Below are 26,020 nucleotides of genomic sequence, written 5' to 3' on the forward strand. Positions count from 1 at the left end.
TCATCGCTGGATGTCCAGGCAGCAGCAGTGGGGGAAGGAAAAAACCGCCTGAATCACTCAGAGCAAAGAGTTTCTTGTCTAAATTTTGTACGCCTACCATGTACAGAATGTTGTGCTAGGTACTTTCATATGTGTTGAGGAGGAAATGTGGAGGGTTTCGCAGATGAAGACAATTATGACAATGAAGATTTTTTTTTTTTTTTCCGAGTTCCCAGGATCATGTCTAAACAATAACGAAAATAGTGATCACCCGTGTCAGAGACAGGCCCAACAGGGGAGGATATCAGAATCTTATCTGGAGAGAGGCCTTTCGTTTTTTTAGAAAGAGAATCACACTGAGAATAGCAAAAGTCAAACTTTAAATATGATACAAACTACTGAAATTTAAGCTGAGCAACTTCTTCCCACCCTCACTGTTGGGGCATGGGTTCGGATAATAAAGAAATGCAGGTCTCTGTGGCTAAGAGACCAAACTCTTAAAGCATACAGAAACCTGGCCAGCATTCTACCTGACATTCTTTATCCCTAAGTTGCTGGCTAAATTCATTGTTTCTGTTGAAAGCTTGTCTTTAAAGAAATTTATTTTCACTTGGGCAATCCAGAGTCTGTGTGTGGGCTCCCAAGTCATGGCTACAGATGACATTCCTAAGAAAATCAGTTCATACACAAAAGTCAGGAGCAACTTTGAGCTTCCCTGGGGACCAGGAATTATAAAACCTTCAAGGAGGGAAAGGGAAAGCAGTATAAGATTGAACTGCCTTTCACTGAGTTCTTTTAGTGCATCATTTCAGTCCTTAGAAAAGAGGAGAAGGATTACCGCAGACTCAAGTTGTTGGTACCATGTTACTGGAACTACTTTACTTGTCACCATAGCAATTATAGTTATTTATGGTACAGGCAAGGAGAAAAGGCACTGGCCCGAGAGTTAGAGATGGGTTCTAGTTCTAGCTTGGCCACTAAGCAGCTGGGGGGTGCCTTAGATATGTGCCATCCCTTCTTGGATATCAGCTTACCTTCTATAAATTCCAGTAGCATGGGGACTAGAAGCTCCAACCCTTTCAGCTAAGACACTCTATAAATTAATGAGATCACTTGATCACTGTGTCCATTCTACTTTTTATTTGGCATTTGTTCATTTGGTACATATATACATATATAAAAATCTGTACAAGGTAAAAATACAAAATAAGTATTTCTTTATAAGTTATGCAATTAAACAGCTACATTTTTAAAGTTTAAAGGCCATTGCAAAAAAAAAGAAAGTCTAATCAGTCCTTTATAGTCATTCACAATAACATTGGTATAAAATATCCATACAGCACATGTGTACAAAATAGTGTACAGTTCATAAAAGCTGTGCAAAGACAGCAAAGTTCAGTAAAAAAAAAAAAAATCAAAATCAAAGAGGCTTGAGGGTTCTCTCTCTGCTCACATCATGCCCAGTGCTCAAGAGCCTTTCAGGTCAGTGAAATCTCCCCAGAAATAATAAAAGGGCACAAGGTAGAGTGCTTGGTGCATATACTGTGGATACGGAAATTTTAAAGAAAAAGCTTTAAAACATGCATACAGAAATAGAGATGGACTTTTCCCTCAACAACTCACTTCTTTGCCCAGAGAGCATTGGGGATATGACAGAAAAGACTCGTTATTTATGCTGTGCCTTAGACCGGAAGGAGTCTGTGAGCGTGTGTGTACAGATTTGGCTGGGTAGGTGACCCTCCAACCTAAGATAGGGAGGTGGAGGCATCTAGGAAGTCAGAGGTCTTGGAGTCATATGCCTGGGATGTTGTGACTCCTAACTTCTTTTCCTTTGCCATTAAGAGTTTTGCTAAAGACCTGCAGAGCCTGGCTCACTGCTAAACCCAGGCTATTGGTGTGAACACCCCCACTGTGTTTAAAATAGCTTGCAATAAGCAAGATAGGAGCTCTGGTGGAAAAGTTAAGGCTGGGACCAAGACTCAAGTTTCACTTCGTGGAAAGAGCTGTTGGGAGGTAGTGGGGGGGGGCGCCATTTTGGGCAATGGAAGGGGCTGGGGCGCCCCTGACGAGGTGATGGTTCTGCAAAGGGGAGCCACAGCGTCTGGGCAACCGGAACTAAGCGGACACGCAGACGGAATCCCGCCTCTTCAATTTCAAAGCACTTCTAAACAGTACCCAGGCCTCGGGGAGGGCTTCTAAGACACGGTGATCTCTTCCTCTTCATCCTCATCCTCCTCGGAATCGGAGAAGTCCGAAGGCTTGCCGGGGCTGCTCGAGTGCGCGGGCGAGGCGGGCAGCGGCCCTTCCAGCCGCGGGTCCCGCAGGTGCCGAGGGTCGGGGGATGCGTGATAGACTAGGCGGTGGCGGGGGCTGCCCCGGCCCTCGTCTTCCTCTTCGTCGTCCCCCGGGCCCTTCTGGCCAACGTCACTGAGGTCTGGGTGCGGATTGAGTTTGGTGGGAAGGGTCTGCTCTCGGCAGCCCCCGCTAGACAGGAGCTCGCGCTCCTTGGAGTTCCGCCACTTCATGCGTCGGTTCTGGAACCAGATTTTCACCTGGGGCGCGGGGGATGGGGGTGGGGGGGTCGGGGAGAGGGACAAGCAGAGGTTAGCGCAGGCCCTTCACACCAAGGCCCAGGGCTGGGGGGTGGGCGCCGGCAGGACGGCCTGGGAATGTAGGAGGCTCTGTCTTTCCTCTCCTTGCCTGCTGCCCACGCCCTGACGTGGGTTCAGAAGGCTCAAGGCACTCACCCTACCCTCACTCCCTCTTCAGGTCCTCGCTGCTCTAACCCCATCCTCTGACCTCTGACCCTGATGTCCGCGAGGGGTGGGGGGTGCTGAGCCGGGCGTGGAGTGAAGAGACCGGGAGAGAAGCGGGCTGTCCCGACGAGCCTCAAGGAAGCTGGTGGGTGCACCTTACTTTCCCCATCCGAACAATGGGACCGAACTGGTCTCAGAGAACCCTCCCAGTTGTACCATGCCTGGGGGAGGGGTGAAGCCTGGGGGCTGGGGGCTGGGAGGAGACCGCTCTCACTTGTGAGTCTTTCAAGCCCAACTTGGCCGCCAGCTTCTTGCGGTCGGGCTTGCTGATGTACTTCTGCTTCTGGAACATCTTCTCCAGCGCCTTGCGCTGCACGTCGGAGAACACGGCTCGGCGCAGCATGCCCCGGCGAGGCTTGCCGCGGGCCGCAAGCGGCCAGGAGAAGGTCCCCGGGATGGGCACAACGCTTGAGGACGCTGCGGAGGGGTGGGAGTGAGGGGTTGCGAGTGAGTGGGCGGCGTCCCGCCGGGGCAGTAGCGTCTACCCCTCTCTAGGGGCCTCCCTCGGTTCTTCTCTCTGATCCCTTCATCTCTTTAAAGCTCCCCCTTTTCTCCTCTTGGAGAATAGGGCAGGAACCTACAAACCTGCGAGAGTGAAAGGCGCTTTCCGCCCAAATAACTTTCCCTTTCAACCAAGCAAACCCGGATTAGGTAAAACCACGGAAACACAGAAAACAGCCCCTACAATAGCCTGTTTCATTTTTACATTCAACGGTCTCAGGGGAACAGTCTCAAGGGGGCAAACCTACGTGTATCAGCTAAACTAACAACAGAAAAACATAAATTACAAAAATAAAGATAAAATATACAGAGGATGCCACTGGGTTTCCCCCTTAAGCTTTTTTTCACCTTGGTGGCTTTTGTATTCTTTAGATGAAAAGGAGGTACTTTACCGATTTGACAGAAGAAAATCCGCTTTGGATTTTTTTTTTTTTGAAAAATCCAATCAGCATTCATCTTTTTCATATTAATCTTTCCTCCCCTCCCCCACAAACGTAAAGAATTCGGCCCGAATACATGAAAAGTGGCAGCTAATTAGCACATTGACCGCTCCCCAATGGGTATTGGCATGATAAAAAGGGGGAGAGTTTTGCTTTAAGGGAGGGAAAAAAAAAACCCAAAAAGAAACAGAGACTCTAATGAAGCGTGAATGGTAATTGTGTAGTAATGAACTAACAGAAAAAGACTGAGGACAAGCAGCGAAAGCCATATATTACTGGGACAAAAGAGATTTACACTTTCAAACTAAACACAACTGCAGGCCAAGACCATTGGGAGAATACTGATGGCAGAGGCTTCTCTTCCCGGAATCATTTTCATTAAATGGACATGAAAAGCTATTTATAAAGCCCGGGTTGTTTTTGTTAGAGCATTGAGATGAGGGAGAAAGGGAGCAAATTCCATTATCAGCAGCAGCGTGAATAGTGGTGGGGGGGCTGTTGGTGAATTCTCTCTCCCCCTTTTAAAAATCAATTGCATGTTTCTTTCGCTGATATTTGGGAGTGTTGTCGTGGTTTTACCCATCCCCCACCGTCCATGCCCAGTCTCTCTTCTCTTTATAGGCTCTCCTCTGTCTCCACTGAGTCTCCACTGGTTTCAGAGTTTTGAGCTATAGTTTGAGTCACTACTAGGTTTGCAGGATGAAAACCTCCCATAAACTGTGTTAAGGTGTTTCTCCTTTAGACTGGGACCCAATTGCAGGCTTCCCTCAGACTTCTTATGTTACAAGCTCAAAGTCTTTAAAAAGATAAGGCGGTGGGGGAAGGGTCTGAGAAGAGGTTGGGAAATCAGGTTGGAAATAGAAGGTTGGGGTTGTGGGAGGATCTAGTCCCCCTCCCCCTGGGCGACCCCAGGCATCCCACACAAGAGGGCACCCCATGTGGTCTTGTGAAAAGCCCCAAGCCCTGAATGAGTCTTAAAGAGAAATTAGCCCCGGCTGGTAGGTGTCTCTCGGCGGCGTGGAGGGGCGAGGGCCGATCTGTGTGTGGTTGCCCGAGGAGCTGACCAATTGGTCATGGTGCTGAAACCTTTGTGGGGAATCGTGGCCAAGTGCACTGACTCTGTGGGAAAACGGCGGCGTGAAGGGATGCCAACAGCTCCTCGCCGGGAAGGGAACCGCCTCAAATTGGGACCATGACAATTCCTGCTAATTTGTAGAGCAGGGAATTGGTGCAAAGTGTCAAGCAGTCACTGCTTGTGCTAAATAGGGCATCAAATTGGCGCGACGGATTCGTGAATGTTGTACGCCTCGCAACCTCTGAACCAGAGCATAACCCCGAGGGGTGGACGGAGAAATATGGCTTCGGAGCAGGGAGCGATGGGGGACGGCAGGGAAGGGGGATGAGACCTACCTGGGAAATAAGAAGATCTGATGAAAGGCTGGAAGGAACCTTCGAAGTAGGGAAAGGCGAAAGTCTTGGGAGGAACGCTCTGGAGCAAGGCGGGGGATGTTTCTGGCAGAGAATAAAGGAAGAATGAAAAGGAGGGAGACAGGGAATTTGATTAAGTACTTGATTATTGTACAGAACATTAAATACATGATATCATTAATCCTTCGGCTGGCTTCAAAGGCATTTTCCTCGGTGTTTTGACAGAATAAAAGAAATCTTCCCCTAACATTGTGCCATCTGTGAGTATCCTTCCGCCCTCTCCGCACCCCCCCCCCTCCGCCCCCACGCGATCTGCCACCTCAGAATCGGCCCGTCCCCAGTCTCATCCTGGGCACTAGAGAGATATGTAGTATTGGGGAGAGGAAGAAAAGAATTGCAGGTCCAGAATACTAGCTAAACTAGTAAATATATTGTCTGGGATTTTAAAAACTGGCTTCCAGAAGTTCGAGGGCAGAAACACAGACGCCTAGGGGCGCACGCTCTCTCCGACTGCAGGTGCTCAAGTTCATTATGAGGGTGGGGCGAACCTGGAGCTTTTCTTCCCAGGAATTGGCTGGACTTAAGTCTCACAGTGCGCGACGTGAGGCTTCGGGGATCTTGCGTAAGTTTGTGCGTTGATGTGTGAGTGGGTAATTGCTGCATACAGGAAACCGAGGCCAGAAGTACTCGCACCCTGACCAGTGCGTTTTGCGCTCACTTACCTGTTCTGGGCGCTGAGGAGAGGATGGCGTTCACCCCAAACTTCAGAAACGTGGGCTCGTTGGCAGGTGAGGCGGCCGTCTGAGGTGAACCGTCTGGTCGACTGCCGGGACTCGGGGAGCCCAGGTCTGAGGTCCCGGTGTCTGTGAGAGTCGTGGGGACCCCCTGCCTAGGGGGCGACATGCTGGCGGTGGGTAAACTGCGGGGCAGGTAAGCCGGAGGTCGGCTGATGCGAATCAGATCCTCCACCAGGAAGCTGGAGTGGCCAGAAAATGCCGACTGCAGGGACTGGGGCAGCGTTAAGGTGGGCGTGGGGCGCAGGAGGCTGGGGTACCCCGCGGGGGGTGCGAGGAGGCCTGGGAACATCATGTTAGGCGCGGGGCGGGCGGAAAAAGCCTTCTTCCAGTGGCCGGAGGTAAAAGTCTCTCTTCCCGCCCCTCCCGCCCCCGCAGTGCCCTCTCTCTTGGGCAAACGTCTCCAAGTAATGATCCCACTTGGGCGTCTGCGAGTCCTCCGTGGTCCCCGTCGAGGTGATGGTTTTATAGTGGCCCGCCCGTTAAAGCGCTTTGAAAAGTGACAGCTCTGACAATGAAGTTCAACAAAGTTCTCCACTCGAGCTTCATTCGCCGGAGGCTCTGGGCGCTCTGATTGGCGCAGGGGTGCAATTTATGATTGGATTAGTCTTCATAAGCATGGCCCGCACAATGGGCCGGCAACAAAGGCTGGCGCGCATCAATTCTGCATATCGACCGCCTCTTTGCAATACAGTGCGCCCCCAAAGCTCTCGCCGGGAGTTTTTGTTCCCAAGCAACACCCGGGCTAATTAAATGCCTATTTAGAAGTTTCAGATGACATCTTGCCTCATAGAAAAGGAATTATTTAAAGAACGCACTAAATTTATTTGCAGCTCCCCTGCTGAGCCTGGAAAATAAATCAATAAATATTCATAGAAATTCATCTCCAGGCAATCAGTAAAATAACCCTTCCCCTTGTGGGGTGGGCAATGGAAAATTTCAAGTCAGTGAACATGAAAATATACTCGCTTCTTCAGTCTCTAACCCTACACACTACTCCAGCTGAGGCATAAAGCAGATGTGAGGGGCGGGTAAAATCAGTGTTTGTGGGGTGCCATTCTAACAACACAGGGAGATTGGAATGAATGCTTTGGGGTTATTGGATGTGAGTCCATAAGGATGGAGGGGGAGGTCTTTGCTTCCTTTGTGTCGGGAAACTAATGGAGTTTGAGAGAGCTGGGAGATACCTGAATGATAAAACGTGTCTCTTTCTGCAAACTCCCAGCAACTTAAAACGATTTTCAGCGACATTTCTGTAGAAGTGTCACCGAGGAGCACTTCACAGCTTGCTGGCCTCGTAAAGGATCAGAAAGCAGCAAACGACCAAGGCTAGGCGGCAGTATTCCACTTGCACATAGGACTTACTCCTTCTGGAAGCAGCCTCAAGCCAGGTGACTAGAACGCTGAAACGCTACCCTGGCTCCTTTCCAACCTCAAAGAGCATTCTGCAGTTTCATTTGTAACTTGCAGCCTGGACTGTTAAAACCATAGCAGTGAAAGTTGAGGGTTCTACCTATTGCTTAACTTGGCCAAAGTTTTGCAACCTCCTAATTAACTGCAGTGCACAAGCACGTGAAAGCAGTGGGAAGAATGCCATTCCCAAGAATGCTGGCCCACAGTCAGGAGAGTCTATGCTTAATCTGGGGCCCCAAACGAGAATCTTCTTGGAGACAGTCCTTCCCTTTACTCTGGGTTGGGTCTAGGGTGGCGCTGAACCTCCATTCCCCAGTTTCTCTGTTCGGCGAGATAACAGATGTGTTAAATGTCCCATTCATTTCTTTGGTGTGGCTGAACCTCCCCAAAGAGAAGTGTGCAGCCCCGCCAGGCTGCCCTGATCCTATTAACCATGAACTAACTGTCACCTTCAGCTGGTTTTCCTTTTTGCTTTTTAACACAAAGCTTTCTCAAAAATCGTATTAACCAGCTTTATTTCTCTCGATGGTTTTGTTCAGGGCGTTTTGTGTTGATGATCTCCATGTCGCTGCTTTAACCATTCAATAAAAGTGCATCTGTGATTTATATCACATTAAACCAGAAACAGAGCCCGCTAAAGCTCTCCCTTGATTCAAATTAAAAAGTTATTTAGGGCCAGGCTCTGGAGCCGAATTATAATGCTCGAAGATGACGCAAGTATGGAGTTTCTGAGCCTATGACGCTTATGGAGGCGTACTGGGCGGCAGGCGGCTGAAAACCTCTAAGGAAAGGAACAACTTTTAAATAAGTGGCTCTTTAAATATGCGAAATGTATTGTTCCAGTTAATTGGAGTTCCCGGGAAAGGTGGGGGGACATGACAAACCTTGGAAGTTTGTTTTTGAAGTTTTACAATAAAATAGGGGTGGAAAGTCTAAACCGCTTGAGCACCTGCACTTTAAGTTTGCCACAAGACAAAGTTTTCCGTCGCTATCAATTCCCCACTACCCTTGTCCCCAGCTGCTTTCTGGAAGCTGGGAGACCGGCTCTGGTTTTGCATTCTCTCTCTCCAACTCTTCTCAGATCCAATTCTCCTCCGCCTCTCACCTCCCTCCCTCCCTCCCTCTCTCCCTCTTTCCTTTCCTCCCCTCCTGGAACTGTAGTCAGTTCCCGAAGGAGAAGAAAGGGATGACTACAGGTGTTGGATTACCCATCAATGAAGCGCTTGCCCAGTCTTCTGGGGGGTCGGAATAGCGCTTCCGTTTGCAAGGTTTTTTTTGGGGGGGGGGCGCGCTAAGAAGTCAAAGCCAGTCTGGAGCCCTTTTAGTGCCATCCTCTTCCCTAGGCTTCCTCTCCTCCTAGAGCATTTCTCTGGGTGTAGTTTTTAGTTATTATCCTGCCCACCTACACGCTCCAAGCGCCCCTACTACCACTCCCACATGCGCGCGCGCGCGGCCGCCCGCACCTCCCCCCAATACACACGCACACACACACACACACACACACACACGCATCCCGGTCGTTCTACCTTACTATAGACTAACTGCTGCTAACTTGTCTGCTTTTTAAAAGGGGCCCTGACATTTTGGAAGCAACCCCTTGCTGCGATCCACGTGGACTCTGCTTCCAGTGGTCTGTCTGCAGAGCCTCCTGAAGCATTCCTAAGACGCAAAGAGGACAAGTGAGGGCGGGGGCGAGGGCTGGCCCTCCGTGAAAAGGCAGAATAAATCCTAAGGAAGCAAGAAATCGGACGAAAGGATCTTACTTTAAGTGATCTCCTTGAACGCGTCTTTTCAAACCCCGCGATAGCCTAAGGGGCTGCGCGGCGCTGCGGCGGCTGCTAAGACCTGTGACTAATGCCGTTTGACCTGAGCCCTTGGGGTTTTGTGCGTCCTGCCATTCATGGTAATGTCGTTATCTTCAAGTGTATTTCAAAGAAGTCACTCACGTCCTCTCTCCCAGAGCTGGGTTGTCTATTTCTCTTTCAATGGAAAAAAACGCGAGTGGAAAAGTGAGACTCCGAGGCCCTGGCTGGCGTTAAGATGCTTGACTGCCCCACAACGCTACTGCTCGCGCGGGGAGCCCGCGGCTGAGATGGCTGGGACTCCTGGGCCCTATGAGGCTAAAGCCGCAGAAGCCTTCCTGGAACCGTAGGGTAGACTCTTGGAACCTTCTCTGGGAATTTCTTTCCTCCCCGCCCGTGGAGAGCGGGCGGGTCCCAGCCCCACGCGCCTCGCTCTCCGGGTCGTGGGGCACTCCGCAGCCTGTGCACCCTGGTAAGCGCAGGCCGCGCGGAGGTAGGTGAGGTGCCTGCGATGTAGAGAGTGGGCTTAAGACTCCCTGCCTTCCGAAAAGTTAAGGAGAGATAAGTTCGGGAAGGTTGGGACCCCAAGGTAGCGCTTTGCAAGGATTTGAACCCCCAGGCCTCGGCGCTCTGGGTAGGAGTTCGTCTTGAAAGTTTGGCAGGATGCGGGGCGGGGGCGACGCAAAGGAGTGCGCAACGCCTGGCTTCTTTGCTTCTCGGGAGAAGAGGGAGCTGACCCGCTAGGCAAAGGAGGAGGGCGACAAGGTTTGGGCTCAAAGAGCCTTCTAGTCGCCCCAGCCCTCTAGGCAACCCGCTCTATTAAGACACCTCTAAAGGGGTTCACCTTCAGAATAGGCCACAAGGAACTACCGGCCTCCCCAGCTCTTTCTAGCGTCTCCCCCCACCCCTCATTCCTTTCACACTCACCCCCCCCCTTTTTTTTCCTTGAAAATCCTTCTATTGTGCCAATCAAGCAGATGGTTTGCAGGAAATATAGCTTGGCCTCGCTGACCGAAACTAATTTTAACTAGCTTTCCAAGCCTGAAACGTTTGTTTTGCTCTTACAAAATAGCCCCCAAAACAGCTGGCAAGGGTGAATTAAACCCATTAAAGACACATTTATAAGAAATTATATTCACATAGATTGCCTGAACCCCCTTGTGCAGCCTAAGAGGGGAGATGAGCGCATTTAAATGAAAATGTCGCCGAACGCTCCTCTCCTTAACGTAGCCTGAAAGTCTCAAAACATTTTACTAAATAGATTAACTTGACTATTGTCTTGCATCACATTTATCAGCTTCATTAAGTGAATAGCTGAACAAATATATTACGCATGCATGAAAAGCTCTTTTTCGAGGAGCCTCATTGTATCCTCAGCCCTGACAGGTGGTTAACTGTGTGTTGTGTTTTTTTGTGGGTTTTTTGTGTTTTCTTTTTCTTCTTCTTCTTTTTTTAACCCGAAGAAAGAGGATCTCTGTAGAGCAGCTCGGAGCGCAGTGCCCCGCTGGCGAGAGTTTACTTTGACTCGGGCTCGGACGCTGTGGCCCAGTGGTATTAACACGGTGAGGCGTCGGGAGAGGCGATCTCAGCCCATTGAAAATAATCAAAATTAAATTTAGAAGAGCCGGGCCTTGAGTACTTTTCCTCTCCATCACCACCGCCCTCCCCCCTTTGTCTGGGACATCAATTTTGTATTGTTTCTTTTCAAAGCTAATAATGTTTGTCTCTCTCTCGCCTTAAAAATAAGTGGCCTTCCTTTTCCTTGCTTGGCCAGCTCTCCTCAGGCTGCAGGTTAAATATCCTTTTAACTCCCATTCGGATCCACTTCACTTTACTGGGTGTCTTTAAGGATAGTCCTCGTCTCCTGGGTCTCGCCGTGCCTGTGTGTAAAATGAGGGACTGCCCTAGCGAGCTCTCGGTAGGCCCTTTCAGGTCTGACCTAAAGTTCTTAAAACGCTCAGCTCTTTGTCGCCCCACCGCGGGCCCCAGCAGCTCCCAGCGTCCGGCCCCTCGGGCCACTGGAAAGACGGCATTCTAGGTCCCCAGGGCGCGCCGCGAGCGGAGGGAAGGAGCTCCCAGAGCGCCTCAGGCTTCCGGGCGGGGCGGCTGACCTCGGAGAACTGCGCCTGCGCGCTTTCTGCGTCCCGGGGGTCTCGTGATGCATTGGGTGCGGAGCGGAAAGCCCTGGGGCTGCCCGGCCCTCGAGGCCTGCGGGGTGGACTGACCCGCACCCTCCTCCCGCCCCTAAGAGCGCCCCTCTTCGGTGCTGGTCTCGCCACTATCAGTGGCCCGTCGCCAGGTGTAAAACGGGTGATTCTCCCTGACACGCTCCCCTGGTGCTGGGCGGCGCCTTTCAGCTGCTGTAATTACCCGTGGCGGCCCCACAGCGAACCCTTTCCTCACCGCCCCGCCGCCTCCCCACCAGTCCGCCCCCATCTCCCCCACCCCCAGGCCCTTACCCTCGCCTCAAGCTGGAGCTATTGATTTCCCGTCCCAGGGTCTTTCTGGGTAAAGCGGCTTGGATGAAGGTGAAGTTCGCTGACGGGCGCTGGGTGGGAAAGGGTACAGGACCTTTCTCGGGGGCCTGAAAGAGCTGCTTTTGTGGACGGCGGGAGGGAGAAGAGAATATGAAATCGATTCCTCCTTCTTCTAGTCCCCAAGGACTCCAGGATGGGGAGCAGATGCCTCAGAGCGAGGCTGGTTTTGTGTCGGCGTGGAGCTGGCCCCTGGGGTGCAGGGGAATTGGCGGTCTAGTGGGCTGGGTGACAGATCCTGGAGCCATGAACGCGCCCACTGCTCACCACCACACACACTTCAGGAACGGGACTCCCGAGAAGCCTGGTCTAGTTTACTTGGAGTGAGTGTGTGAGAAGTCTTAGATCAGTCCTCAAGCTACCTCTGGGGCTTGTTGTCTTGATGTTAAATCCCATCTTGTCCAATATTTCAGAGCCTGCAAGGGAATAAAGATGTTTGCCTATGCACTGAGACACCCTTCTTAGAATTTCGGAGACAGAACCTTTCTTCACCTTCTCCTTTTTCTTTCCCTTTTGTTAAAAACAAACAAACAAACCAGATGGTTTGCTTTAAAACACAGAAGGAAGAGGAGTTATTTGTAGATTTAGGGACATTTGGTTGGAGGCGGTAGAAAGGAAAATATCCTTGTTTCTAAACATCCCCAACTCTTCAGCTCATTTTCTCTGTTTGAAATTTAGAGATTGATCTTTTGGGACGAAGAGGTAGTTTGCAAATCCAGATACCCACGGGAGGATTCGAGGTAAGACTACTAGTTCTTTTTAATGTGGTGAAAATTAGTTTTAAAAAATATATTTCTTGTAACAGGTAGGGGGGCTTGATTTGGTCAGAGGAGAATCCTATTGGATAAGGAGGCAAGTTTGAATCAGGAATCAGTATTTGAGAGCAAAGTGTTCTGAGGTGGGTGGGCCTCTAAGTTGCTGGAGATATGTGGGCTCCAGGCTGAGGTAGTGCTGGAGGTTATTTCAGGAAAGAGAGAAGGAAAAATCCCCCAAGACTTTTATCTGCTCTGTGACTCTGCTAGTGCAGGAGAAGGAGAGGGAGGCTTAGGAGAATGTGACATCCTCTTCCACTGAGAAGGGCTGGGGAAAATAGTCTTATCTTAGGGTATTGTCTGTTTTGCACAAGGGCCTTAAGCCAACTGCCATCTATGAGAATTAAATCCAAACATTCCCTTGCCTGCTTACCCTCATTCACTGACGACTCCTTCTCTAACTGTGGAGAGAAAAAGAGATTATTATTCGACAGAAATGCCTTCCATTTCCTTCCTGCCAACCTACTCTCCTTTCTGTGCACGTTGCCACCGAGTTCAGGCCTCTCCTGCCTCCCTGGGGACAGTATTAGTTACTTATAATCTTTCTGCTCTTCCAAATCTACTTCCAGCCCTTCTCCCCATGCTTTGGCCCTAAGAGGCTGGCCTCTAGGCAATGCCTTGGCTCCAGGATACCTTGCTGGCTGGTTTCTTCTAGTTGGTTTCAGTCCATGGGAGGAAATGACACCAAGTCAAGGGCAGGAGGAGAGAAAAGTCAGGCATTTATTGTTACTGCTTTCTTCTTGCTGTGTTGAATTTCTGGGAGTGACTACAGCCACAGCTCACAAGCTCCCTGGGCTCTGGAAATATTTTCTTGCCAACCTATTGTTCTTTCAGGCCCAGAGATGGGACATAATGGCTTCTCACTGTTGCTAGTCTTTGGGTGCATTAACATTTCTCCTTTAGTCCCATAACCCTGTCCACACTTCTGTAATTGTTTTTTTTCTTGGAAATATTTGCCACTGAATTCCTCACTTTTTCATTATTCTCCCTACCTATAGCTTCAGTATCCCCTTTACTACAGATTCTTTGAAATAATGCTCATTTTGGTCACCTGGCTGGCTTAATTGGTAGAGCATGTGACTCTGGATCTGAGGCTTGTGAGTTCAAGCCCCATGCGGGGCATAGAGTTTACTTTAAAAGAACAAAACAAAATATCAAATAGTGCTCATTTTCAAAATCATCATCTCTTGGCCTTATGTTCATCACTAACAACTTCTTCTGACATATTTCCTCTAACTTTTGTGAGATAAGATCAAAGGAGGAAGCCTGTGACATACCCCACTCCACGTCCCATGCTGACTCCATCCTGCATCACAAATGGTCATGCATCCAAGAGTGTGGATACCTCAAGCACATGTCCAAGATCCCTCCACATCCTTGCATGCCTAACAGTAGGCCCTGAGCTATGCCTCAGCTTAAGGATGAGCATGCTAGGGGCATAGCTGACTCTTGGAAAGAGAGACTTAGGAAGAAGCTGGCGTAGTCTCTGATCACAGTTTTGGTTCCATTTGAGTAAAGAATTTCAGGGCCTAAAGGAATGTGCAGGCTCTATGTGAACATGTCCCCTCAGCCACAGGACGTAAGTGGAGCTGAAGGGGTGACAAACTGGGGCCCTCTTTAAAGTTCAGAGCCCAGGCCACTTCCTTGTCTCTCCAGGTCTAAGCATGATACTTTTTTCACAATCAAATTTTTGAATGCAATGTCTGCCCTTGGGTTCTCTTATTCTTGCCACCTCCATGAGCTTTCTCAACCTGGCGCCATCACATTCTACTGGAATGGCTTTGGTCAGTGTCATTGATGTCATCCCTGTGGGCCTAGTCAATGATCTTTTCTTCCTTGGCCTGCCTGCAGCATGTGTCTCTGCACTTCTCTCTCCTTCTTGGTCTCAGGGTTTTCTTTTTCTTTTTCAGACTGCTTCTTGCTGTGTTTAGGAGCTCTCTTTTCTCCCTTTATCCCTCAGCCTGTGATGTTATTCTGACTTAGGCTTTTCTCTTAGTTTATTTATTTATCATTTATTCTATCCCTGTTGAGCTCCTTGCTTTTCTCCAAGTGTGCCCTGCCTTCTCAAACCCCGGTGCAAACTGCTCCTATACTCTCTTTGCCTGGCTGACTTCTGCTCCTTGGAAAAATTTGGCTTAAGACTTACCTTCTCCGTAATGCTTCTTTGACTTGGCCTCTGAGGTCTGCACCTCTTGGATATTTTCTTGTAGTACCTAATACCCCCTTTAATCATTATATTTATATTTAGAGTCACCAGATCGAATACTGAATGCACAGTTACATTTGAATTTCAAACAAATAAATATTATTTTTCATGTAAGTATGTCCCCAATATTGTGTGGGATGTACCTATACTAAAAAAGCTATTAACTGTTTATCAGAAATTTTAATTTAACAGGATATTCTGTACTTCTGTTTGCTAAATCTGGCAACTGTACCTATTGGAATAATTTACATGTCTGTTTCCCCTGTACACCGTAGACCCATTGAGGGTGGGCACCATATCCTTTGACACTGTGTCCTGGTGCCTGGCATCTGGTGTGTGTTCAGAGACTATGTACGTAGTGATATATCCTTCAAATTCTGGGAGCACTCTCCTGTCTCACCTAGAAGGACCTTTCCTGCTTTAAAGTTTGGTGTATTTGATTCACTGATCTCTCTTCTAACCTCTTCTAAAGTTTTATCATTAATAGTTCTTCTTTTTATACTATTTGGTTCTCTAGACAATAGTTAGATTGAAAAGCTCCAGAGTTTGTCAGACGACTGTGTAATCTTCATTTGTATCCCCTGGACCAGTCCTCTTTGCTGATTTGGATGATTCAGTTGGTGTTTTGGCCATCAGTGGATATTCCCAGTGACTATGCTTAGTTGACCAAATATGTTTAGCAGAGAGCCGATTTCATAGCACAGGCAACATATAAACACTAACTGCTGGTCTCACTGCATTAGATGAAATAAATGTGTAATATTTATAATATAATTGATGAAGGCACTGGCAGATCCTTACCCAACCCTCACTTGGGTTCTTAGATAGAAACTATGTGTATAAATAGGTATTTTAATGAACTCATCACTAAGAGAAATTATGTGACCCAGGAAGCAAAAAGTTGCTACTCTGATAACCGGTATTTATCAAAAAGGGGGTTCCAGCTCATCTTTAAGCCCTGGGTACTTAATCAGCTGACATGAGATAGAAGCCCAGCACAGGGTATCAGAATTGGTTAATTCCGGTGAAAAGGAAGGTAAAGAAAATGGGAAGCTCAGAGAAAATGCAGAGATGTCCATCTTATCAGAAGAAGAGTCAGTGTATAGAGCTAGAACTGCAGTGCCCAATTCAGTAGCCACTCGCCACATGGGACTGTTCAAATAGAAATTAGTTAAATAAAATTGAAATAATTTAAATAAAAGCTTAAATATAAATAAAATTTAAAGTATAGTTCCCCAGTCACATTAGCCACAATTCAAATGCTCAATAGCCACATGGGACTCGTGGCTGCCATATTGGATGGCACCGGTATAGAACATTTCCATTATTGCAGAAGTTCTTTGGACAGCATTGACTGGAATTTCTCAATGTGGGAAACTGATGCCAAGAAGCTGAGGCTGTTGGCCTGGGGAATGGAGACAACAAGGATATGACTGCCATATTCAAGGATTTGAAGGGCTGCCAAGAGAAAGGAAATAAGCAGCCAGTTCTGTATTACTGGAAGGAGCCAGAGAGGGAGGATACTTTATAGCAACTTTATTGCATACTTTGTAGCAACTAGAGACTTTAATATATAACTCATATCTTTTCACCCTGTCCTTCCTTAAGTTAACAAACCTTTCCTGAGGTTCTCCCATGTCCCCTCAGGAATGATTCCAGATCTGGGAATACTGGCATGAACCAGACAGACACAGCTTGTGCCATCCTGGATCTTCCCATTCCAGGAAGTAAGGATGGTTCCCTCCCAGCTGCTCTCCCCGCCTCTACCACAGCTTTGCCTCCCCATTCTCCTCCCTCCTCTAGGATGCCAGGCCCTTTCTTGTTAGTGTACATTTACACGTATTTTTCTCTTTGCTTGATTTGTTTGCTTTGTTTCACTAACTCCTGATCATCCTTCAGATTGCAGTTTAAATGCTGCTTTCTCATTACTTGGTTTTGATGACCCTATACTTCTTTTTTCTTGGATTTCTACATAGAGAAAGAGAGAAAGAGAGAATGAGAGAGCACCGGTTACCACTTTACTAGCTTGAGTCCAGCTACCTAATCTTTCTATCCTTAGTTTTTTCAAGTGCCTCATGTAAAATAGATATAATACTTACCCTAAGAGGCTGAAAAATGTTGCTTTCCAGAACAGTAACTGGCCAATATTTATTTATTTATGTATGTATATATACATACATACATAATATATATATGTGCGTGTGTGTGTGTGTGTGTGTGTGTGTGTATCAGTGCCTTTTCTTTTCAGGAAACTAAATATCCTAATCCTATGCCTGATTTTCTTTTAAATATCAGGGTAGGATATTTAATGAAACAACAATGACAACAACACATGATAATCACAGCTTGCTTTTTTGAGAACTTATTCTATGCCTAATACTGTATTAAGTATTTTCCATGCATTATTTAAAATAATCTTCAATCTTATCCAGCCTTATGAGATGGATCCTAATATTATTATCCTCCCTGATCTACAGAAGAAGACACAGAAACTTAGAGAAATTTAATAACGTTAAGTATGTTGGCTTTGCGTTGTATCAGCCTGGCAGGTTAACCTCCTTTTTTTAGAATTCCCTTTGCCACCTAGTTCCTGTGGGAATGGGCCACCACAGTCTTGAGAGATCTGGAGGGCGGAAGGAGAGCAGCAGCCATCTTGTAAGTGGGTCAGCGGGCTCACCTCTTTGTGAGGCGGCAGCTGGACATGGGGGCTCCAGCGTCCCCAGGTTGTTTGACTTCTGAGCCAGGAGCCAGGACCTCCTCCCTGGAGGAGGGCACTGGCTTGTGCAGGACACCCACATGCACAAGGTCAGACATAGCAGGGACTGACAGGGGTTCCAGTCTGTTCTTGTGGGGTTCCAGCTTGTGTTTGTAGCTTCCAGCCTGATATGGAAACGTATCTGATATATATGGTGTATTGCTCCTTGGTTCTACTTCTCTGATTGAATCCTAATGCACAGCAAATACCAGAGCTAAGGCTTGGAACTCATTCTGACCCAAGGACCTATGTGCATAACCCTTATTCTGTACTGACTCAGAACCAACCTCTGAGGAAAGCTTTGGGATTTTTCAGCTTATCAGATTGAATCTGTGGTTTAAATTCTAGGTCAGGAGCCCTCTTCTTTTCCTTTGAAGTACTAGGGGGATGAAGAAGTCATTACACTCATAGGCCAAACTGACATTTGGAGGGCATTTAGCAACTGTTAAAATTTACCTTAGTTTGTAAAAACTGAAAGTTCTACCTCTACTACTATGAGTAATAATGATATGAGTATATATTTAGCTTTTAACAAATTTCAGGTACTATTCCAAGTGCTTCTTGAAGTCATTTGATCTTCACAATAACATTAAGAAATACAAGTGGTACTTACTTCAAACACCTACTTCATTCATAAAAGTAGGTGTTAGATTTTTTTAAAAAGAGAATTCTTTGTAGGCAAGGGCCCTAGAGTTAGGGGAGCTGTTTTTTCCTGCTCTGAGGTAGACCTATATGAGCCACAGGTTGATGTGGCTCCATTTTGGAAGAGCATATATCTAAAGGACTTAGCACATATCTGTCAGCCGGGATACTTCCAGCTGCATTAGCAAAACATCCATCAAAAATAGAAGAAACTACAAAGAGAAGTTATTATTTCCTAAAACAAGAATTCCAGAAGGACCAGGGTTCATTAATTCATTGTCCCATTGATATCATCAAAAATCAAGGTTCTTGGGGCACCTGGGTGGCTCTGTCCATTAAGCATCTGCTTTCAGCTCAGGTTATGATCTCAGGGGATCTCACCCCATATCAGGCTCCCTGCTCCGCGGGGAGCTTCTCCCTTTCTCTCTGCCCCTCCGCCCACTCCTGCACCCACTCTTTCTCTCTCTCTCACAAAGAAAATAAATAAAATCTTTTTTTTTATAAATAAAATCTTTCAAAAAAAGATTTTTAAATTTAAATTTTAATTTTAAAACAATTAAATTAAAAAAAAAATTTTTTTTAAATCAGGGTTCTTTCTGTCTCTGCTCTGCTATCCTTAATATGTTGACCTGTCTTCTGTGGCTGGCTCCCTCACAGTTTCTTTTGGCTGCCCCAGCTCTATGCATCACATGCAAACGACAACACAGAAAGAGAGTCCGTTTATTGTCTTCGCTCTCCTTTTATCAGCAGGGAAAAGAAGTCTTCTCCAGAAACCTGCCTGGAAGATGTACACTCCTGTGTCATTGGCCAGAATAGTGCCAGTCGCTCACATCTAAGCCAGTCATCGGTAAGGAAATGGAATTGCTTTTTGTCATTAAGTAGATCAAGGGTCACTTTCCTAGAGATTACGTAGGTACTGGGTTTCTGATCAAAGGTCCCTATTAGCAAAGGTAAATGGGTGTGACTTTAGATACAGAACAGACACTGTTACTACATGTTGAAGCATAGTGCATGAAATGTGCCCTACCCAAGTTAGACCCATGGCTGAGTTCTAGTAGCTACTCTTACTAGTGTCTAGCTCCTATTTCATAATTTTTTTATTTTAAGATTTATTTATTTATTTATTTGAGAGAGAAAGATCATAGTGGGGAGAGGCAGAAGGGGAGGAAAAGAAAATCTCAAGCAGACTCTGTGCTAAATGTGGATACCAGTCCGGGGCTCAGTCTCATGACCTTGAGATCATGACCTGAACAGAAACCAAGAGTTGGATGCTCAACTAACTGTATCATCCTGGTGCCCTCCTCCCATTTGTTCTTTTGAGAGAGAGAGAGAGAGAGTATGAGCAGGGGTGGGCGAGGGGCAGCAGGAGAGGAAGAGTCTGAAGCAGACTCTACACCCAATGCGGAGTCAGATGTGGGGCTTGATCTCACAACCTTGAGGTTATGACCTGAGCCAAAATTCAAGAGTCAGATGCTTGACTGACTGAGCCATCCAGGTGCCTCTGTTTTATAAAAATTTTTAATGTATTGCAGATACTGCTAATGTTCCCTGATACCCATTTGTCTCCTTTGTTATGGACATACTGCATTTCCTAGATTTCCTCATAGTTAGATGGAGCCATAGACTCAGTTCTGGGCAATAGAATGTGGGCAGAAGTAATGTGCCTCCCTTCCAGGCTTGGCATATAGAGTCTCTCATACAGAATCCTATTTCTCTTTGCTTCCATTAGGACACAGAGGTCCCACGTTGGAGTGTTAGAGGTACAGTGCATAATGAATGCAGGACCCTGAGTCACGGTTTGGAGGTGAGCCACTGATCTTGTATTGGACTGTGACATAGATGAGAAGTAAGCTTTTATTGTAAGATTTTGGGGCTATCAGAGAATTTATCCTGACCTGACTAAGGTATTCACCAAAATCATCTTCCTCATGCCTCGTGTTTTGAGCTATGGGTTGCAGATATGATGTGCATGTCTCATACAGCCACATGGTTATTCTAATAGGCGTGAAATCTCATGCCTATTAGAAATAAAATCCCTTTCATGTTAGCCTTACTTAAGCACTTTCAGTGATAGGGAACACAGTATTTCTAGCAAGAGATAACCTCTAGTTAGTAAGAGATAACATATGGATTAAATGTGGCAAATAGACTTCAGTTCATAGGCTGAATCTCACTGATGGTAGTTGCATCTAATGTACTGTGTAGAGGGACCTGGGTGGTTCAGTTGGTTAAGTGTCTGACTCTTGATTTCAGCTCAGGTCCTGATCTCAGGGTCATGAGAAGATCCAGCCCCATGTCAGGCTCTGCACTGAGCTTGGGGTCAATATGTGAACTTCGGGGGCAAGGGGTCAACGTGGGCAGCCTAGGAACCTCTGTCACATGAAGAAGGGTGTCACAAGGAGGGTGACTGAGTGCTGAGTCCCCTGAGCTCATGAACGAAGTCTCCTAGATGTTTCCTGTTAAGGGACAGGACTGAATAGGGCTGAGCTTGCAGCAGAAGATTCCTTTGGCCCAGACTGTAGGTAGAGGAAGGATGCGGAGTGAGGATTTTACCACATTGATCATTTTAAGTGCAAGAGCGCTTGCTGCCATGGACACAGCTAGTAATCGGGAGTTACTAGATGAATGTTTGTTGAATGAGTAGTGAACAGCCAGGCCAAGGGAAAGGAATAAAGTGGTTACATTTCTTTTTGAGTAAGAATATGGTATGTAACAACATTCTTGAATAGCTACTAACCCTGCACTTGGCAGATCCCAGGCAGCAAATTTCAGATGTTTGGGCAAAGGCACCAGTACTAAGGGGAAGAAAAGAGAGCGTCACTTTTAGTGGCAATTCACCACCAAATCTAATAAATTAACACAGAGTCTCTGTATCTACGTTATATGAAAGTCCACTTTATATGAAAACAAAGTCTACTTTATATGGAAGTCTACTTTATATGAAATCAAAGGTGTTCTCCTCTGGCACAGAAGAAAGCAAGTTGCTTTGAAAAAAGCATGAAGGGTATTTGGTAAAACCATAACTTTCTTTGCAGCTAACTGAGTAAGTGTTCATGTGTTTTAATTCTTATTTTTATTTTGTTTATAAAAAGTGCATAGCTTCTTAGTATACCAACTTAGTTAGAATATGTTTTAAAGGGTTTCTCAGATTCAGAACCTGTTGGAGGACTGTGGTTACAGAACATATTGGCCTTCATCGGTTCAGAAAGACAAGCATTTCCCCTAGGGTCACTGTCCTCTGTTTCAGACTGTACTAAGAGGAGGCACAGAAATATTTAAAATAATTAAACTACAAAGCTAGAAAACATATCAATAACCCCAGTTTATGAGCATATATAACTTCTGCCCTTTTCTAAAAAAAAAAAGCATTATTATTACTTGGAATTTTTTTTTTTTTTAAATAAAGCTTGCTTTGTGTTCTTCCTCTCTTGTTTCCACTTTCAGCATAGAGCCTTTCACAAATCCATATTTTTTTTTTCTGCTACCATTCAAGATATTTTGCTATCAGTTACGTACAACAAATGGCATAAAGAATGAAGAGTGGGGACTGTTTTGGTCCCTGCTATTCACATTTGCCTGTTAATCTAATTACCAAGGTAGGGGCTCCAGAAACTGAGCTGCCCACATAGAAAAGCTTTCCCCCCACCTGGTGGATTACTTAGACAAGCTTTATAAATGGGCAGAGTTTGGGGGGGGGGGGCGGGGAGCGAAATGAATCTTTTTTTTTTTTTTTAATGTTTCTATGCAGAGCAACGGAAAGAATTTAGTGGTTGTCAACATGAGTTTATTACAAAGGTATCGTTTAAAATGTAGGTTCATTTTCACTGAGCTTCAGGTCACGCAAGCCAAGGGAAACCTGTGCTGCTGTTTGTTTTTTTGTGTGTTTTAAAAAGAGCCCATAAGACCTAACGGAGAGAGATGAAGTGGGTTGGGGTGTGTGGGGGGGGGGTCGCGTCCCAAGGGAATGATGTCCATTAAAGGGTGGCTACTTCAGCGGTGTTATTTCCAGAGGCTCTTAACAGTTGTGTGAAAGGGCAGCTTTGAAAGAACAGCCTCGGCCAGGCCTGATTTTGAACTGTTTTTCAGTCCTTGATTCCTACAAACAAAATAAAATACCTTGTCGAATAGAGCCCATTGAGGGAGGATGATGGGTTAAGAGTGGGGCTACGAGGTGGTAGCGTGGGTGCTTGTTTATCAAGGAGGAGGGGTCCGTTGTTCCTGGCGTCGGTGAAAGGAAAGACGCCAGAATCTGATGGCTGGGGTACCATTGATGTGAAGTAACGGGGTAATCGGATTGAAAGGGGGCCATAGTATTTATGTCAGTTCACGTTTCGTCAAAGGAATAATATGAGGGGTTACCTAGCTGGGGCTTTGGCCTGGGGGTTCAGCTAGCAAGTATCCAGGCCTCATTGGCTTCAAATATAAATTAATTCTCACAGGAGCATTGCCTGATTAATTTATTTGCATAATAGTAGAAAAACTGCAGAGTGGTTACTTTTTTTTTTTTTTCCCCTTCTGTAGGGATTTGGACAAGAAAAGGTTTAAATTCATTTGAAAGAAGTGTGTGTGAGAAGTCAGAGCAGCTAAAGCCCCTTCTGGGGCTCCCAGAGCTGTGTTATGGAGGGAGAAGGGCTGGAGTGGAAGCAAGGCTCGTTTGTGCAAGAAGTTTAACTCTTCCTAGGATGAAGCACCTCCTTCTGGGGCCCTTTTCCTGTGCTTGGTTTGGGGGACTTAGGTCTTGGCTCAGATGGGAGCATCAGGTTCCGAGGGGGAACGGGCAGTCTGCCCCAAGTGAAATATCCAGTGGGTTCAAGTTCTCATCGGAGGACGTCATAGTTGCAGAAAACATATAGACGGGTTCAATTTTGACTTACTCGCCTTTCCTGGTATTTCGGGAAAGAATTTCAGGTCTGTGTGGCATCCCAGAGAGAAAGTCATTTGGTTTTTAAAACTCATGCCATTCAGGATCTGTTTTGACATAGCGTGTTTATTTAATAAGTACCTGCTCGGCAGAGCCTGGTTCAGTATGTGATGCCGGGTATGCCCGTGGGGTCAGTGCTCTTATCTCAGGAAACTGCATTATAAAAATGAAATGGAAGAAAGAGGGCAAAGGATTCTGAGTTTCGGATTTTCAGTATCAAAGTTATTTTTCCTCCAGACCTTTCAGTGATAGAAAAGAAATTGTAAATATTGCTATAAACCATACTTAGCAAATCCAGCTTTGATAACTTCCAGCCTTTGCTCAAGAATAAAGAGCTTTCTTTTCATAGGACGGCAGATACTATCTTTAGTATTTCTTACTCATTCTTATTATCTTTATTCTCTCATCATCCATTGTTGTGAAAAATAAAGCACCAAAGCCATTCAGATGAAGCAGCCACATTGGCTCAAAATGCTATTTCTACAAGTTCCCGATGGAAATACTTTAAAAATAGTAGCAGGACAAATCCCATTCTCTTTTTTTTATCTTTTTAAAAAAAGCTTTTATTTAAATTCCAGTTAGTTAAATACAGTGTAATATTAGTTTCAGGTATACAATATCATGATTAACACTTACATACAACACCCAGTGCTCATTACAAAATTGAATATTATTAATCTTTTCCAGCGAACCTGGGTTGCTCAGTAGGTTAAGCATCTGCCTTGGGCTCGGGTCATGATCACAGGGCATCAAGGCCCAGCATCCGGCTTCCTGCTTTTTGGGGAGCCTGCTTCTCCTTCTCCCTCTGCCCCTCCCCACTGTGCGCTCTCTCTCTCTCTCTCTCTCAAATAAATAATATTTTAAAATCTTTTCCTTTGCCTTTTGCCTCTCTTTTAGTCACTCTCCTTTCCTCCGCCTCTTTTGTTTTTGTCCTCCTTTTTCTCACACTACTCAATTACCCCACTTTTATTTACTCATTCTTCACATTGTGCCAAATCATAGGAATAAGATAGGAAAAACACAAGTTTTTCTTCTTTCAAAATTCTGCAGCTTCCACAAATCCCATTTTCTAATTGATTGCATGATTAATTCTAAATTTTATCATGAAAACTTCCTGCTATGAAAGAAATGCTTATGGGCGCCTGGGTGGCTCAGTGGGTTAAGCCGCTGCCTTCGGCTCAGGTCGTGATCTCAGGGTCCTGGGATCGAGTCCCGCATCGGGCTCTCTGCTCAGCAGGGAGGCTGCTTCCTCCTCTCTCTCTGCCTGCCTCTCTGCCTGCTTGTAATCTCTATCTGTCAAATAAAATAAATAAAATCTTTAAAAAAAAAAAAAAAAAAAAAAAAGAAAGAAATGCTTATGGTAGAGACTCAACAAATATTTCTTTCACTTTCTTTTCACTTAAATACACCCAGGATGTCAATTAGCAAATGCCTTTGTTACTTAGGAATATTAAGGAACAAGAGAATAATAGACCAGAGAGGGAAGGGTGTTCTACACAATTCCACCCGGCCTAGGACCTCCTTTCTATAGAATCTGTCATGTCCCATTTCCTATTAACAAGGGTGAACCTCTTTCTTAAAAAAAAATATGTATTTAGTTAGAGAGAGATTACATGAGTCGGGGGAGGGGTAGAGGAAAATAGGGAGAGAGTGTCTCACGCAGACTCCTCGCCAAGCGTGGAACCCAACCCAGGGCTCCATCTCACAATCCTGAGATCATGACCTGAGCTGAAATCAGGAGTTGGGTGCCCAATTGACTGAGCCACCCAGGAGGTCCTGGGTGAGCCTCTTTTTAAAAAGAGACTTTTTTTTTTTTTTAAGAGTAATTCTAGATTTACAACAAAATTGAAAAGAAAGTACAAGAGATTTCCCATATATCCCCTGCTCCCACATACGCATAGTTTCACCCATTATCAACATTACTTTCCAGAATTGTGCTTTTTTTTTTTTTTTTTTTTTTTTACCAAGGATGAGCCTACATTGACATATCATAGTTACCTCAAATCTACGGCTTACCTTAATTTACTGTTGTGTTGCACATTCTCTGGGCTTGGACAAATTTATGATGATATATTTCCATCATCATAATATCCAGAGTATTTTCACTCCCCTAAAAATCCTCTCCCTATTTCTCTCTCTCCCCACACATCCCTGGCAAACACTGATCTTCTTACAGTTTATATAAGTTTTGCCTTTTCTAGAATGTCCTATAGTTGAAATCATATAGATTGGCTTCTTTCACTTAGTAATAGGCTTTAAAGTTCCTCCATGTCTTTTCTTGGCTTGAAAACGCATCTGTTTTGGTACTGAACAATACCCCATCATCTGCATGTGCCACAGTTTATTTCTCCATTTACCTACTGAAGGATGTCTTAGTCGTTTCCAGGTTTGGGCAATTATGTATAAAGCTGCTATAAACATCCTTGTGTAGGTTTTTGTGAACATTAGGTTTTTAGCTCCTTAGGGGTAAGTTATAAAGAATACAATAGTTGGATTGTACTGTAAGAGTATGTTTAGTTTGGAAAGACACCTCCAAACTGCCTTCCTAAGTGCTTTGCATTATTTGGCATCCCTCTCAGCAATGTAGAAGAGTTCCTATGTGCCAAACACAGAGTATCAGTGTTTGGCGTTGCCAGTGTTGGAGATTTTGCTCATTCTAATGGGTGTGTAGTGGCATCTCATTGTTCTTTTATTTTGCATTTCCCTGATACAAATCAAAAGGTATACTTCTGGGCACCTGGGTGGCTCAGTGGGTTAAGGCTCTGCCTTCAGCTCAGGTCATGATCCCAGGATCCTGGGATCGAGCCCCGCATTGGGCTCTCTGCTCGGCGGGGAGCCTGCTTCCTCCTCTGTCTCTGCCTCTCTGCCTACTTGAGATCTCTGTCTGTCAAATAAATAAATAAAAATCTTTAAAAAAAAAAAAAAAGGTATACTTCCTTCTGAGAGAGGGGTATTGGAAATTTTTAAAAAATATTTA

At 45.8% G+C, this 26,020-nt stretch overlaps 2 protein-coding genes across 2 annotated transcripts in view; one reads left to right on the plus strand and one right to left on the minus strand.

Annotated features, from left to right (window-relative positions):
• Window positions 1–2,174: 2,174 nt before the first annotated feature.
• DBX1 (developing brain homeobox 1) lies at window positions 2,175–6,253 on the minus strand. The gene is made up of 4 exons (XM_059158429.1): window positions 5,887–6,253; window positions 5,147–5,248; window positions 3,010–3,212; window positions 2,175–2,531 (listed from the first exon to the last, which is right to left on the minus strand). The coding sequence occupies exons 1-4, from the start codon at window positions 6,251–6,253 to the stop codon at window positions 2,175–2,177; spliced, it is 1,029 nt and encodes a 342-aa protein (XP_059014412.1).
• A 1,826-nt stretch (window positions 6,254–8,079) lies between these two features.
• LOC131838611 (uncharacterized) overlaps window positions 8,080–26,020 on the plus strand; it is a 156,612-nt gene continuing 138,671 nt past the window's right edge. The window contains exons 1-6 of the mRNA XM_059185053.1: window positions 8,080–8,088; window positions 9,332–9,519; window positions 11,135–11,483; window positions 12,386–12,447; window positions 18,870–18,969; window positions 19,852–19,926. Of these exons, the coding sequence (XP_059041036.1) occupies window positions 8,080–8,088; window positions 9,332–9,519; window positions 11,135–11,483; window positions 12,386–12,447; window positions 18,870–18,969; window positions 19,852–19,926 (783 nt within the window). The remainder of the gene's footprint in view (window positions 8,089–9,331; window positions 9,520–11,134; window positions 11,484–12,385; window positions 12,448–18,869; window positions 18,970–19,851; window positions 19,927–26,020) is intronic.

The sequence above is a fragment of the Mustela lutreola genome, chromosome 1 (genome assembly GCF_030435805.1).
Source record: "Mustela lutreola isolate mMusLut2 chromosome 1, mMusLut2.pri, whole genome shotgun sequence".
Classification (NCBI taxonomy): domain Eukaryota; kingdom Metazoa; phylum Chordata; class Mammalia; order Carnivora; family Mustelidae; genus Mustela; species Mustela lutreola.

Coding starts and splice junctions, on each gene's coding strand:
- DBX1 (XM_059158429.1), bottom strand. CDS start 6,253: ATGATGTTCCCAGGCCTCCTCGCACCCCCCGCGGGGTACCCCAGCCTC. Junction 3,213..5,146: donor CAGATCTTCTTATTTCCCAG/GTAGGTCTCATC, acceptor ACCCCTCCGCAG/CGTCCTCAAGCGTTGTGCCC. Junction 2,532..3,009: donor TGGGCTTGAAAGACTCACAA/GTGAGAGCGGTC, acceptor CCCGCGCCCCAG/GTGAAAATCTGGTTCCAGAA.